This window comes from Taudactylus pleione, unplaced genomic scaffold (genome assembly GCF_031769625.1).
Source record: "Taudactylus pleione unplaced genomic scaffold, aTauple2 ptg000128l, whole genome shotgun sequence".
NCBI classification, from domain to species: domain Eukaryota; kingdom Metazoa; phylum Chordata; class Amphibia; order Anura; family Myobatrachidae; genus Taudactylus; species Taudactylus pleione.
In genome coordinates, this window is record NW_028284530.1 from 11646224 (window position 1) to 11662639 (window position 16416).

A 16416-nucleotide genomic window follows, 5' to 3' on the forward strand; every position below is an offset into this window, starting at 1 on the left:
CGTCTTTTGTAGGCGGAAAAGTATCGCGGCCGTCCCCATTTTATCCCATATTCAATATGGAAGTAGGCAAAAAACAGGCCCGGCGAAACTTGAACAGGCGGAAAGTGCTGTCACAGTTTTGGGGAAATCAGCCTGACACCCCCCAAAAGATGCTCTGACATGGGGATTCACTATGGACCCCCCGATTTGGCTTGCTGAAGATATTTGGGGTTTTTAAACGGGGTCAATAGCTGCTAAATAGCGTTTTTGTATAAGTGGTACAGAATAGTATTCAGGAGTATTTTTTGCAGAAAATAACTTGTCCCAGCAAATTTGGGGTACTTGAAAATGGGGGTCAGCATATTTAAAAGTTCCTAAAGTAAAGTTGAAAAAAACGTGAAAAATCCACCTGCAGCAAGCACCTGCAATCAAAAATACACTTGGGGCATACTTGGGGACCCCCCCAGAGTCAAGTTCGCTAGTTTTTAACTTTGTCCCCCAACATTTTTTTTTTTCCGCCCCCAAATTTAAAGTCATTTTTTGGGGTGTCCTTAAGTGTTTTTTAAAAAAAAAAATTGACAGTTTACCTTTGGGGGACTGTCTGAAGGCTGCACGGGGGTTCCCGCAACGTTGCACCCCAAAACCCCAATTCTGCACTTTTTTCCGCCTCCCATTCATAGGCGAAGCTTTTTCGCCTATTACATTGCATTAACTTTCCGCCTAGGTGGAAAATCTTTCAAATTGAATACAGAGTAAAATCCAAACAGGCGAAAATTAAGTCATCGGCGAAAAGTTTTCGCCAAAAACACGTCGAAATGGCTTTTCTCTTCAAAAGGAATACGGCCCCAAGTCGTTTATCAGCTAACACTCCTGCATATATACCGATACAATACGTGATCGCCCTATATCTGGTGGAAGATTGTATAGGTGTGTACCCAGCTTAAGTTATGAGATTTTTTGAATTTTGTTTCTATAAGTGGGATGAATTGTATGTTGGGGAAGCCAGGGCTTCCCCAAGCCAGGAGACAGATAGCCAGCTGGTCCAAAACATGGCAGCTACATCTAGTGCTTAATTCGAGAGAGCCAAATACATTGACGTCAGTTATTTTACTTACTTGACTCCTTAAAGGGTCTTGCCAACACTTAAGATTTCAGCGACTCGGGAACCTATACTTTGTATTAAACGCTTTTCCACACCATCTAGTATATGAATGTATAAATATGGAGAGAAGCCAATGAAGTTACCTAGAAGAGCAGCAAATATGGGAAACCGGTTGGGATTGAGATCCAGCTGTTTGGCCACCTCATGCATCAGATACTGGCTGGTTGTGATGCTTTTCCCGTTGCGACTTAGCTTTAAAGCGTGGGCACTGAAATAGTAAGGGATGTTGCACAGAGCATAGTCTGAGTCATAGGCGACCAGACCGTGGAATCCATTTTCACGGCAGAAAGTAATGACTTCTTGGTGATGATCTTCAATGCTCTGTGCGACCTGTTAGAAAACAGAACAGGAGAAAACATGTTATGCTAACACTCTGGTGAAGGACAAATAAAGCAGGTTACGGAGAGCACTGTGCCTTACGGACAGGACGTTAAACATTTCTAACTTCATCAACAGTTTGAATCATCTACCATAGATCATTTAACATGCAGCCATAATATATTTATATTATATACACTACACTTTTATTAAGAAAATAAAACAAAACATGGTGAAAAAAGGATGATAACAGGATTACAAAGGATATATACTGTACTAAATATACTGTACTAAATTAGCTGGAAAGAGTAAATCACAAACAGAACACTACATACTTAGGCCCTCATTCAGAGCCGTACGCTCTGAGCAGAGCGCACGCTCTGAATGAGGGCCGCCCTCCATAATTATGGAGCGTCCTCCTGGACGCTCGTATAGCTGTGGGTCACCACCCACAGCCTATACGAGCGTGCAGTTTGATGGCCGCGATGGTCTTGACCATCGCGACCATCGCCACTGCGAGCCGGAGCCTGCGGTTGAGGTTTTCAACCGCAAGGCCCGGAGTGATTTTGGGTCTATCAGAGCCAAAATCACTCCCACTGACATCACTAGTGATGTCAGTGGGCCGGCTTCTGACGGTAGACGTTCCCTTGGGAACGCCCCCGTCAGGGAGGCACGCCCCTGGCACGCCCACAAAAGGGGGAGTGCTGTCAATCAACATCGACAGCACGCCCCCTTTGATCAGACACAACGAGCGAAGGAAAGTCCTTCGCTCGGCGCGTCTGGCGCATGCGCACGACGGAGCTCCCTCCGTCGTGCGCATGCTCAGTGCAGACCATCGACCCACTTGTGAGCGGACAGCCGCTCGCGAGTGGGTCTGAATCAGGGCCTTAGTTTGTTTATACTGGGTAAAAACTGACTATATAATACTATAAAAGGGGTAGCAGGGCCTATATCTGCTCCACAGACCAGGCTCCCCAGAACAGGTAAGATTTTACTGCATTAGTGGTCAAGGAAACGGCAACAAAAATCCCATTATTCAGTTATATCCGGGGAGCTCCATCTAAAGAAAATTACTAAGCAAATAGCTGTTAAAAAACAAATTAGAAAGATTTTTAGATTACTCCAACTTTGGCATCTAACAGAATTTAGGTGCTAAAAGGATAATAGAAGCTGTAAAATAAAACTATCTAGACACACAGTTCTGTTCATATTTTGCAAGCTTTAAAACCTGCCAGAATACCCCCTTAAGTGGGCACTTTTCAATGGGTAAAAACTGCTAAGCACCCCAATGTCCCACTCATTTTGATACTTTGACTGAATGAACTAATGCTTAAAAACTCCCTATTTGTCAATTCATTCAGCCCAGATAAAGAATACTAAATATTCTACAACCAACCTTGGCATTTAGGACCTCATTCAGAGTCGGTCGTTGCGGCTGTTCGGTCGTACGCCACGGATGTTCGCTAAACTGCGCATGCGTAAAATTCACAATGCGCGTGCGCAAACCAGCTATTACGATCAGAAATATCTCTCTCCTTCAACTTGGCCAGGTCGTTAGTTTGAGTGACAGGATGAGGCGTTTGTGGGTGGTAACAAGGTGCTTGTGAACCGGGGAGTGGAGATCCGAACGCAGGCGTGTCTGACTATGCAAACGGTGTTTTATGGGAATGCATAATTAAGTAGTGTCATGGCGCATGTGACATGGGAAGTTTTTACACTGACTTGATCGCAGTGCTTAATAACAAGAGATATGGTAAGAACTTACCTTTGTTATCTCTGTTTCTACGAAGTCCATATGGTCCACAGGGTTGACCTTGGGGTATAGCTGGATCTGGATCCACGGGCACCACGCAGTTAAAGCTTTGCTGCTCCCAGGATGCACTTGGGTCCGTCCTCCTCTATACCCCGCCCCCGAGCCACAGCACCTCAGTTGGTAAGCAGCCAAGGCCGGAGGAGGAGACTAAACAGAGAGAAGGAAGACTGGAACACTCGAGAAACCATACTCACAGAAATGGGAGACGGAAAACCGGTGACCAGCCACACAGCCCATATGAAGCCAGGTGCGTCAGGGCGGGCGCCCTGTGGACCCTATGGACTTCGTAAAAACAGAGATAACAAAGGTAAGTTCTTACCATATCTCTTGTTTTCTACTTCAGGGTCCATAGGGGGTCCTCCACAGGGTTGATCTTGGGGATGTCCCAAAGCAGTTCAACTAAGTGCAGGGACGCTCCTGTGCTGAAAGGAGAACCCGGCGCCCAAAGGATGCATCCTGAAATGCGAAGGTGTCAAACGCATAAAACCTCAAAAAAGTCTGAATTGAAGACCAAGTGGCCGCCTTACACAACTAAACAGCAGAGGCGCCACGTCTAGCAGCCCAAGAGGGACCCACAGAACAAGTGGAATGAGCCTTAACAGAGGCTGGCACAGGTAAACCCTACTGTGCATAAGCCTCACAAATAACGGAACAAAGCCAACGGGCTAACGTTTGTTTGTTGGCAGGCCAACCCCTCCTGTGAAAACCAAAGAGGACAAACAATGAATCAGACTTCCTAACCGAAGCAGTCCGGTCCACATAGATTCTAAGGGCCCGGACTACATCTAAGGAAACCTCACCAGCTGAAAGATCAGGTGACTGAAAAGCTGGCACAAGAAGTTCCTGATTGATGTGGAACTTTGAGACCACTTTAGGCAAAAACTCAGGACGAGTGCGGAGCACCGCTCTGTCCTGGTGAAAAATCAGAAAAGGAGGGCGACAGGAAAGCGCCCCCAATTCTGACACCCTCCTGGCAGAAGCAATTGCCAGGAGAAAAACTGTCTTAAACATCAGCCACTTGAGTTCCACTGACTCAAGAGGCTCAAAAGGAGGACCCTGCAGGCCCCGTAGCACCACCGCCAAGTCCCAAGGAGCCACAGGAGGCACGAAGGGAGGCTGGATCCTGAGAACACCTTGGAAAAAGATGTGAACATCTGACAAAGCGGACACATGAACCTTCAGAGAGGCAAGGCGTAAGCCGAGGTCCAAACCTGATTGAAGAAATTCCAAGATTCTAGAAACTCGGAACACCTGAGGATCATAGCTTCTGGACTCACACCACTGAAAGTAAGTGCGCCACACCCTGTGGTAAATCCGTGCGGAAGCAGGCTTGCGTGCCCTGAGCATGGTACCAATAACCGAACTGGAGAAACCCCCGAGACCTCAAGACGGCTGTCTCAAGAGCCACGCCGTCAAAGACAGCCCACCCAGATCCGGGTAAAGGCAGGGCCCTTGAGACAACAGGTCCCGACGCTGAGGAAGAAGGTACGGAGCGTCGATGGAGAGGCTCCTCAGATCGGAGTACCAAGGACGTCTGGGCCACGCCGGAGCCACCAGCACGAGTGTGAAGCCATCCTACTTGAATTTCCGCAGGACCCGAGGAAGTAGGGATATCGGAGGAAACAGATACGCCAGGTGAAACGTCCATTTCACCGACAGCGCGTCCACCAGACATGCGCCTGCGTCTCTTGTCCTTGACCCGTAAACGGGCAACTTGTGATTGTGACGGGAGGCCATCAAGACCAGCTCCGGCAGCCCCCATCTGTCCACGAGTAGCTGAAACACCTCTAGGTGAAGCGACCATTCCCCGGGATGCACGTCGTGACGGCTGAGGAAGTCCACCTCCCAATTGAGGACTCCGGGGATGAAGACCGCCGAGATCGCTGGAATGTGGCACTCCGCCCAAGCAAGGATGCGAGACACCTCCGACATCGCTGCCCGACTGCGAGTTCCTCCTTAGTGGTTGATATATGCCACCGTGGTGGCGTTGTCGGACTGCACCTGAACCACCCTTCCGTGAAGGCGGGGCCGGACGACTGCAGGGCCCTGTATACTGCCTGCATTTCCTGGATGTTGATGGGGAGAAGAGCTTCTTTTCGAGACCAACGACCCTGAAGCGACAATGAGCCGGTCACTGCCCCCCAACCCGGGAGACTGGCATGAGCAGGACCCAGTACGGGATCCAAAAGGGGCGCGTCCTTCGACCAGTTGAGCTGTCTGAAGCCACCAAGCCAAAGACTGCCGAACGTCCGGGGACAACACCAGCATCTGAGAGCGGATCCGGTGAGGTAACCCGTTCCATTCCGATAGAATCAGCCCCTGCAGGGGCCGGGAATGGAACTGGGCAAATTCCACCATGTCGAATGTCGACACCATGGACCCCAGAACTCTCATAGCCGAATGGACCGACAGGCGGCAACTGCGTATCCGTAGCTGTAGGGAGGAGACCTTCTCCGGAGTCAGGAAGATCCTTTGCTGACGAGAATCCAGCAGGGCTCCCAAATGAACCATCCACTGTGATGGAATCAGGGAGGACCTTTCTCCAATTTATCAACCACCCGTGCGCTTGCAGGCAAGCGATCGTCAGGTGGAGATGTTGAAGCAGTACCTCCGGGGAGCTCGCCAGCAACAGGAGGTCGCCCAGATACGGCAGCAGCCGTACATTCTGGTTCCGAAGATGTGCGGCCATGACTGCCATAACCTTTGTGAATACCCTCGGTGCCGTGGAGAGGCCAAAGGGTAGCGCCCGGAACTGATAATGATGCTGAAGGATAGCGAACCTCAGATACCGCTGGTGCGAAGGTGCTATCGGAACATGGAGGTAGGCATCCTGGATATCCAGGGACACCATGTAATCCCCCAGGTTCCATTGCCAGAATGATGGAACGTAACGTTTCCATCCTGAATTTGGGAACTCTGAGGAATTTGTTCAGAGACTTCAAATTGAGGATAGGGCGATGAGAACCATTGGGTTTCTGCACCAGAAACAGAGTAGAATAGTACCCCGTCCCTCGTTGTGATTGAGGAGCGGTAACAATGACCCCTGCTTTCAGCAAGGACTCTATAGCCTCCTGAATCTGTAAAGCCTTGGTCTTGTCCTGAGAAGGACTTGTGCAGAAAAACTTTTGGGGCGGTCTGTGCCGAAAAGACAGGGCATACCCCTGGGAGACCACTTCTCGAACCCAGGCATCCGTGGTGGTATTGTGCCAGCACTGGGCAAATTGAAGAAGTCGGCCTCCCACTCTGGGGTCCCCCAGAGGGAGGCCCATCCCATCAGGCAGAAGGTTAATCTTCCTGGTTGGAAGAAGGGCATCTGGCACTCCAGGCCTGCTTCTTGGGCTTAGAAGCGGCCTTGGTCGCCGACTGCCTCGGGAAGGACTGACCTTTTGCCTTGCCCTGAACCCGAAAGGCAGAGCTCCGTACTTTGGTAGGTGCAGAAGCCGAAGGGAGGAAGGCTGATTTAGACTTAGCCAGAGTATCCACTATTTTGTCCAAGTCTGGACCAAAAAGCAACTCTCCATTAAAAGGTAAGGCCTCCAGGCCCTTTTTGAAGTCTGCGTCAGCTCTCCAAGGCCGCAGCCACAAGGACCGACGCGCCGACACAGCTGCAGCCGACACCCTAGAGGTCAGCAAGCTCGCATCCAACGATGCTTCCCCAATGTAGGAAGCAGCATCCCTCATTTGTCCTATCAACGCTCTCTGGATATCCGGAGCATCCATACCTATGGAAAGGTATCCTCCAAAGCGTTGGCCAAGCTCTCGATGGCCTTAGCCACCCAAGAGATGGCCATGGACGGACGGCCACAGCCCCAGAGAGAGTAGATAGACTTTAAACAAGTCTCCACTTTCCTGTTCGTGGGATCTTTCAGGGAGGAGATAGACGGCAAAGGCAACGTAGCGCTTTTAATTAAGCGGGTGACATGGGAATCCACCGCAGGCGGAGTTTCCCATTTACTGCAATGAGCCTCAGGAAAAGAATAGTTGGAAGCCAACCGTTTCTGCGGTTGGAATCTCTTGCTGGGCAACTGCCAGGCCCCCGCCATATGATCCGTCAACTGGTCGGACAGGGGAAAAACAGTCGAAGCTACTTTGGCCTTTTTAAAATTAGGGTACTTCGACCTGGGAGCCGGCGCATCCTCCTCTATATGGAGGATGGCCCGCACCGCCCTAACCAATGCCGGCACATTAATGGAGGACTTAGCCTCCACCTCCTGGGCCCCGGTATCCGAGTCAGAGTCCTCATGGATCTCTCCATCATCCAAAGACACGTCCGTGTAAGGGAACTGTGCCGCCAGTGAAGCCGGAACGGGTCGCTTGGACGCCTTTGGGGGCAAATCACTGTGCAACATTGACTGAAAAGCCGATGACGAGGCCGCCAGGCTCTGAACAGAGCTGGAGAGGACATCCACCCAGGTAGGGGGTACCGTCTGAGGATACCCCACCCCTGAAAGGGTACCATTGACTGCTGCGTCACCGTGGGAGACTGCACGTATACAGGCAATCCCGCATAAGGACCCACATTCTGAGACCTGGGAGGAGACTGCACCAGATGCAAGTGCATCCCGGGGGATGGTAGGCTGGGGCAACGCCCTAGAAGGGACTGCAAGCCGGTCCGCGATCGACGCCAGCACTTGTGTAAACATCGCCCAAGTAGGATCCTGCGCCACCGGGGGTTTAGAGGGAGCAGGTACCAGCTGGCACCGCCCGCACAGACCGTCCTGAGACAAATCCACCCCATCAACCCCTGCCGAACAGCGCCGGCAGGAAAACAACACAGGAGCCACGGAGCGCTCATTCTCCTCATCAGACATGACACAATAACTTTTGCAATAAAAGTGTATCACGAAAAGAGGTGAGGCGTAAAACACCCACACACTCCCACGTATGCAACACAAACAGCTCACAATATGGTACTGTGTAGCACACCACTGTATGTTACTACCTCACAAATACGTAGATCTATATAAGTGAGGTACACAGAGGCACCTGCGGGCCGTAGGGATAGGTATAAGCTGACAGTAAGAATAAATAAGCACAGACAGCAGCACTAGCAAAAGTCACACACCATGCAGGAAGTTATACTCACTGCACCTTTCGCTACAATCAACCTCCCAGATTCAGTGTCTGGGAGGGCTATAGCGCTGCGAACACTGTACTTAGCAGGGGAGAGGTACGCAGGGGGACCGGTCCACTTGATACCGCCTGGGAGTTCTGCGTTGCTGCCACTGAGAAGAAGGCCGCCGGAGAGCTCTGAGGAGGAGTGGCCGAGAGATAACAGCCCAGCGACGCCAGCAAGCATGAGAGAAGGCGCGCTGGGCTGAGGGGAGGAGCCGCTAAACCAGGGAAGGCTGCCTCCCCTGGCTAGTGATTAACCCCAGGGACGCTGGTCCCTTCCAGCAATTATTCCCTGGTGGTCCAGCGGTCACGCGGGGTATTCCGTAGCAGGGGGAGCCTGCCGCCGCTACTAGCGCCGCTGGTCTGTCCCCAGAGACCAGCAGCTAAAGACTGCATTTCATCTCACCGCGCAGCGCAAAGCGCTGCACGCGGCTTACCTGGCCCCGTAGAATCTGGCAGCAGTCAGTGGGAGGTCCCGGATCCACGCTAGTACTGACTCCGGGGTCCCGCTGCGATCCCCAGATCAGTACTGGCGTTGCAGCGCCAGAAGGGCTGTTGGAGCGGCAGCGTGGACGTCCAGATGGACAGTATGATGCTGCCACTCTGAAGATAGTAAAAATAAATAAAATCTTCTTTAAAAATAATAAAAAATAAAGCTTAGGGGCTGCTTATGCAGCCCCACTGCCCAGGGTGACCAGACTCCGGCCGGGCACCAACTAAAACTGAGGTGCTGTGGCTCGGGGGCGGGGTATAGAGGAGGACGGACCCAAGTGCATCCTGGGAGCAGCAAAGCTTTAACTGCGTGGTGCCCATGGATCCAGATCCAGCTATACCCCAAGGTCAACCCTGTGGACCCCCTACGGACCCTGAAGTAGAAAAAGAGTATGGTCTACCTTAAGCTCTACGACCAGCTCCGATGGTCTCGATTAATCCTTATATGCCCGGAGATGACGTGTAATGCGAACGAGAAGGGGGCGTATTTTTAGTCTTACGGCCGCATCCTCCCCTCGCTCGTCCAGCTAACGATCCCAACTTAACGACTCAACTTGCGAGCGCTTAATTTGCATATCCGGCACCTTTTACCTTACGACCGAGCGGCCGCAACGACCTACTCTGAATGAGGTCCTTAGTATCAAGTAGAACAAGTCACATAAAACCGCAGTTTTGAATAAATGGAGAGGAAAAAAAAAAACGTTATACAGTGATGTCATCGGGGGAGATTTCATTTTTCATAGAAATTTAGCTCCCGTGCTAAGTGTTGGGCGCAATGCAGCTGTCAGGTCGCGACTAGCTCCAAAGTCCTACTTAACGCAGATTTCTGCTCGCACCTCAAGAGGGTGTGAGAAGAAATCTGCAGTAAGTGCATCCTCTGGGCTAGTTGAGGGAAGTAATTGAATAGATCCTGAGCACTAAAGCTGGCCATGCACCAGAACAATATCATTCCAGCCAGCAAACTAGCTGGCTGGTTGGAATGATAATCTGGCAGTGTGTGGGAGCAAACGATAAACAGGCGTTTGCTCACACAGTGTAAAACATCCAAAAACGGTTGGTCCAATTAGTCAGAGAAATCAAACAGGTTTGATTTTCCCAACTAATCATTGTAGTGTAGGGGGAACTTTCCCCCCAACTGAACGATAAGTAGGCAGACACTTCCGCCTACTTCTTCACCATCATCATGTCCATATACTCGGCAGCGGCAGACGGCAGTGGCAGAGCAGGAGTATGGGTGCTGGATCTGTCTTGCAGGCGTCTGCCTCACATGTTTCAGCCCCTCTTGCCCCCCCCCCCCCCCCGTCACCGCAATTGTGGAAACCCACCCAGCCCCGTGATCGCAGAACCCCTCCAAACCTGTCTACAGAGGTGTGGGAGGAGGGGATCAGTGCTGCACATCCCCTCCTGTCAGTCTAGCACCCGACCCAGACGGCACACCTTGCTCTCTGCAGCTCTGCTCCCGATGCTGTGCCGAACCCATCAGCAGCAGCTCAGCTAGATAAACCTGGGCAGTGTCACATTTGGCTCATCATGGCACTGTGCACCTTCACCCCCCCCTCCACAGTACAGCTGGCACTGATCCCCCTTCCTCAGTATAGCTGGCATTGTGCACCTTCACCCCAATCCTCTCCCCACAGCCGGGATGGCACTGTATGTATATATAAAAATATATCTGGCTGTATACATATATATATATATATCTGGGTGTGTATATATATATATATATATATATATATATATATATATATATACACACACACATACACACACACATATACGCACACACACACACTAGTTTCTTGGACTCTTCATACTGTGGGTCACCTCAGGCTCTGCCTCATCCCGCCCTCCACACCATCCTTCCCCCGCCGGCTCAATCTCCGATGCAGTGATGGACACTGCCCTTCCCCTGTCGACCTTGAACCTCTCCATGGAGGTGCGCTTTGGAACTTCCTCCTGTCACACTCCATATGTGACACATGCCGGGGTGCTGCGCCGATGCCTGACTGACCTCCAATCCCTGTCTCTACCGCCACATGCTGGGGTGCTGTGGATGACGCTGTAGATGATCTCCCTCTTCCTGCTATTCAGGTTGTTGGACCTGCTACCTGTCTGCCCCATACATATATGTGTTTGTGTATGGATATGTATATTGCTCCAGATTTATTCTGCAGCAGGACAATGACCCCAAAGACACAGCCAATGTCTTTTAGGACTATCTTCAGCATAAAGAAGAACAAGGAGTCCTGGAAGTAATTATATGGCCCCACAGAGCCCTGAGCAAGCCTACATCCACAGAAAATATGGGGTTAGTTCTCCAAGATGTTTGGAACAACCTCCCTGCAAGAATTGATGCTGCTTTGAAGGCAAAGGGTGGTCACACCAAATATTGCTTTGATTTACATTTGTTGTGTTCATTCACTTTGCATTTTGTGAATTGATAAAAATAAAACTATTGACACCTCTATTTTTGAAAGCATTCTTACTTTGCTGCATTTTTTTTCACCGTGCTCTGTGTGTGTGTGTAAAATAAATATATATATATATATTATTGCAATGGAAGACCCAGACTTCTACTGCATCCGCCCTCCCTCTCCCTGCTCTATAACGGCTCTGTACAAGCAGACATATCCCAACTCTATTCCCCTCATTTGGCAGTGTGCCCAGTGTCAAAATTACATATATACATATATATATATATATATATATATATATATATATATATATATATATATATACACATACATACACACACACATACCCACCAAGAATTAGCCAGGTGGGGTCATCACAATAATAAAATGTTTTAAACCCTGACCTTATAATGATTTAAACTTGAAGTAACATCTGATATATTAATTCTCCTCTTGTCTTATTAGAGGCCCAGTCATCTGATTATGGAAAAGCTGCAAAGTCTGTAGGATCTGGTCCTTTTTATATAGCTCCTAGATACTGTCCCCACTTGCAGGCTCCCAAAGTGCCGGGTGGAAGGCTGTTTCTTGCCGGGTGGTGCACCTGCAAAAAACAGCCTGGGGAGAACACTGTACTGTAGAGTCGGCACTCCCATTCACATAATGAAAATACCGAGGTGCCAGTCATGAATTAAAATAGCAAGATCGAGAAAGCGGCACTCAATGGGTTAATAAAAAAGATTTCAAAAAAGTTCCATCAAATCAACGTTTCGGGTTTATTTCAACCTGTCATCAGGACAAATGTGGATGACCTATGAAAACATGACCTGTGTGGGGTCCTGAGAACAGAGTTTGAGAACCGCTGCCTGTACAACACGATATATATGAACGATTACGACATTGTTATCGTTCAATCGTTCATTAATCGTGCAGTGAATATGCCAGCAACGACCAGCAATGCAAGCTCCCGTTGGTTGGCATCTGTCATCGCCTGAACCTACTGTCCAACCTGACGATAACATCAGGTTGTGCAGGTTCGGGGATGAGGGAGGGTGCCGGCACTGAACGACATATCGTTCAGTGTGGGCACAATATCCACTGCACAGTATAATGAACTATTGAACAATAACGATTTTGTTATCGTACATTAGTCGTGTAGTGGATACGCAGCTTTAGTTAGATTTGGGGCGAACCATTTTAGTTGGACAGACAAGTTGAATGGCTGGAGGAAATTTGCCTGATGTATGGCCTCCTTTAACCTGGGAGCTAAATTCATGCAAAAGAAAAGAATCGCCCGCGCTGTTCTTAATCAAATGGGTAAATGCATCCTGACTATTAACTGGAGATAAAAGTATCAACTAGCTGTTGGAATGCTGAGCTTGTACAATGAGTTTTTTACAAAATAAAAGAGAAAAGATGAATGATTTGAGCAAGGGGTGTGTCAGGAACACCGTAATGGTGAGCTGTCTCGCAGTGGGTGATGCTGGTTCCTATAAACGGACCAAAGAATTTTGTATAACAATAAAGATACTTTGCTCTGAATATCTATTCTTGTAGAAGTGTACTAATGTAAGCAAGCCGAGTACTGTTACTAACATGCAAGTCTCTTCATTGTCCTATGTCACTGATTATGAATGTAGATTTTCATACAAATACACAAGCACTCAGCAGCATGCAGTAAGCAATCCCCGATTATACACAGCTGCATTGAGATCAAAACAAAGTTCACAAGTCAGTTCATTTTTCCCCATTCCCATTAGGTTATTTTACCTTTAAATATGAAATGCACTAAGCTAATAGTATAATGGCACATTGCATAGTATTGTATTGCTCATTATCTGCAGTAATGGCAAGATGATAGGAGAGCAGGAGATGGAGAGAGATGTTAGCACATGGTTAATAAGTGGGCTGTAACCTTTATGCAGAAAGGAATTTCATGTATTTGAAGACAGCTGAAACAACTGATGGAGAATGAAATGAGGTTGGCTCGCCCAGTCTAACATATGTATGATTCCTGATCACTGCCCTCATTTCCGGTTATACAGTACAGAGGGGACAGCGCCAATTATAATTCTGTGTGTTAGACCAAACATGCCCAAACCTCAGGGTCCAAATATTTTAGCCGCCGAACTAAATCTCACTTTGGGATATTTAGAATTGCACTTGAATTTCTCAAAACCATAGGGAGATTAGCTGCAGCTGTGGTAGCTTCAGCCACATACATGCCATGCCGTGTCTCCATGATCAGATGAGGGGCAGAATATTAGCCCACTAGCAAGGGACTGGACAGCATGGAGAGAAAGTGTAACAGGATTTATAGTCCCTCGCACACCATGTGTTACACTACATTATATACATATTTACTGAAAAGACCACTAAAGGTCAAATGCTGTATGTGAAAATACTACCAACAACATTAAAGGTGCCTACACACTTAGCGATATTTTACACGATTTGCCCGATTCCGACGCAACGCGACAACAAGCCATGTAAAATATGCCCATATCATGAATGTCCGATCACGACGCCGATGCGCGTCTCCGCGGGTCATACATCGCATCTTCAGATCTGCCGTGCTATAGGGCAGATCTGACAATCTCAGTCACGATGCACTGGAATAGTTAGGAGGCACGATAGATCATTTGTGGTACGATAGATCATTTGTCACATTAGACAGTTTTTAACACCAAATCGTGCCCACAACTGCCGGGGAGCTGCTGGGGAGAGTTCAAGGGGAAATCGGACACAACGTCACATCGCGAGCACATCTCCTAGTGTGTAGGCACCTTTAGAAACATACGAAAAAATATATATATAGGGAACTTCAAGTCACACAAATGCAATCAGCCTTAGCGAACATAACAGGTGAAAATGACTCGCACCATGTTAATGCCGTAGTAAACACATTAAATATAGAAGCTGGATAGGGATAACATTATACAGACAATATTTGATAACTATATTAAAGTACTCCAAGGTAATTTAAATGGAGACTCCACCCTAATGACCAACGCTCAGGTGGTGTGCTCAGGAGTCTGCTTGCCATAGTTGGGCACTACATTGCCATTAATGTAGGACTCAGGTGGTTAACCTGCAACACACAGAGGTGTCCTTGCTAACCTAGCCTCAATACGCCATGCAGCGCGATATGCCTGGCGTGACTGAGCAGCTAGGCCCTGTGCAAACATGCTAGCGTCAGGCGTCTTATTGCCGAACAGGTGTCTAGGACACACCAGGAGACTGCGCTAAATAATCTGTTATAGGATACTTGTTTATCTGTGTGCGAGAGAGACTGTCATTGGAACTTGGCGTGGAAAAGAGCTGTGGTCGCGGCATCGTAGCACTTTGCATGCTGACTGAGAGACTCAGCCGCACACAGATACACGTGTAACATATCAAAAGAATCAGCAGTCACCTGGTGCGTTCTAGACGCATTAGTGCCAATAAGACGCCCGGTGCTAGCAGAGTGACAGAACCAGGCACGCAGAGAGGGGATTTTTGGCGCGATGGCAGCAAAGATGAGTGAGGACACATTTGTATGTGACCAAATCTCCAAACTGTGTCTATCTAATATCCATATTGCTGCTAACATTTAAAGTTACATATACAGCACAACACTTCCTTAATTTCAGCTGGACTTTTATTGGTAAATTTACTAAAGTGAGTTTTTAGAAGTGAGTTATGAAAGTGATGTTGCCCATAGCAACCAATCAGATTCTAGCTATTATCTTCTACAAGGTGCTAGTTGGTTAAGTAGAATCTGATTGGTTGCTATGGGCAACATCACTTTTAAAACTCACTTCTAAAAACTCTCACTTTAGTAAATTTACCCCTTAGCCTGGGTGAGATATCAGAAAAGTGGCAATGTGTTACTGAAATGGAGATCAGAGTGTTACTTATTTAACCGGTCCACACAAACTATGCAAATAATTACACAAAGAGCTGGCAAACTGTCTGTACACTATGCTGGGGGCTGGTTGCTCATCGTCTTAAGGTGCCCATACATCAGAGTGGCGTTGCCGCAATCCTGCGAGGCGATCGGAAATGTCGATCTGCCGGGTGGAAACGCCGGCCACCATCGATGGTCAGCAATCCGTCGCAGGATCGCTGAAATTTTCAATAAACAATTTCCCCGATTAAACAATCGCGATCATTTTCGTCAAATCAGGAAAATCCAACATGTTGGATTTCTGCGATCCCGGGTTGCAGCATCGCGGCAATCCATCGCAGATAAATGGGGCCCATTACTGTGTGCAAAGGCAAGAAATTACTTCATCCCTTACACAACAATCCTTACAGCATCCATAGGAAATATATACACATACAGCAATCTCTATTTTAAATACTTGTGGTTGAACATACACCTGCTCTATCTCCAACCATGTACTGTAAGACAATTGCCTATGCTTCTGTTCTTGCCAAGAAAGGTTCAGACAAACAAAAAATAGCAGCAGCAAGGGGTTGATGAATTATAGCAGGCCTATGTACAAGTTATCTCTTTCCCCCACCACTATTGTGTAATCTCATAAAGCGGGCAGGTAACAGCACCATTTTGATAATGCGAAGCTCTGGTTACTAATCTCTGTTCCAAAGGTCATATCCTATAGACTGCTCAAAGTAACAAGGAAACAAATCTACAGCCTCCAGCAAAGCTCAGGCAGTCATTATGCCAGACAGAATTACATCTAAATGACCACATAACATTACCTCCAAGTACTAAAACACTGTCCTGCAATCAAAACCTATTGCAGAGCACTGCCATCTGCCAGTAACAAGAGATTTACAGATATGATAACAGTGTAAGGTGCCAACATACATTCTAGCAGAAATTGTACATTCTAAGGATATTAGATATCAATGAAGAGATAAGCAGCAAATTGACTGCTCATCCTTATAATCTATAGCAAATTCTAAGGATTTTAGATGTGTGCTCCTGCGGCTGTACGCGCCCAAACAGAGCAACAATTGGAATTGCCCTGCCTGCCATCCGGCACTATCAGCAGCGGGCAAAAAGAAGAATTGAATCCTTAAATTCAATTCTATCAGATGCTTTAACTAATGGGCGCCCGATGGCGCAATTCAATTGTTACTCCGTTCAGGTTCCAGTGCACCTGGCGGCACCGGAT

The 16416-nt window shown here is 48.1% G+C and overlaps 1 protein-coding gene across 2 annotated transcripts in view; it reads right to left on the reverse strand.

The window, feature by feature from the left end:
- The window catches only part of FAM120A (family with sequence similarity 120 member A), a 93211-nt gene that overhangs the window by 61134 nt on the left and 15661 nt on the right, over positions 1 to 16416 (reverse strand). For both annotated transcript variants that reach the window (XM_088472728.1, XM_088472729.1), the window contains exon 2: positions 1225 to 1471. In XM_088472728.1, coding sequence (XP_088328854.1) covers positions 1225 to 1471 — 247 coding nt within the window. The remainder of the gene's footprint in view (positions 1 to 1224; positions 1472 to 16416) is intronic.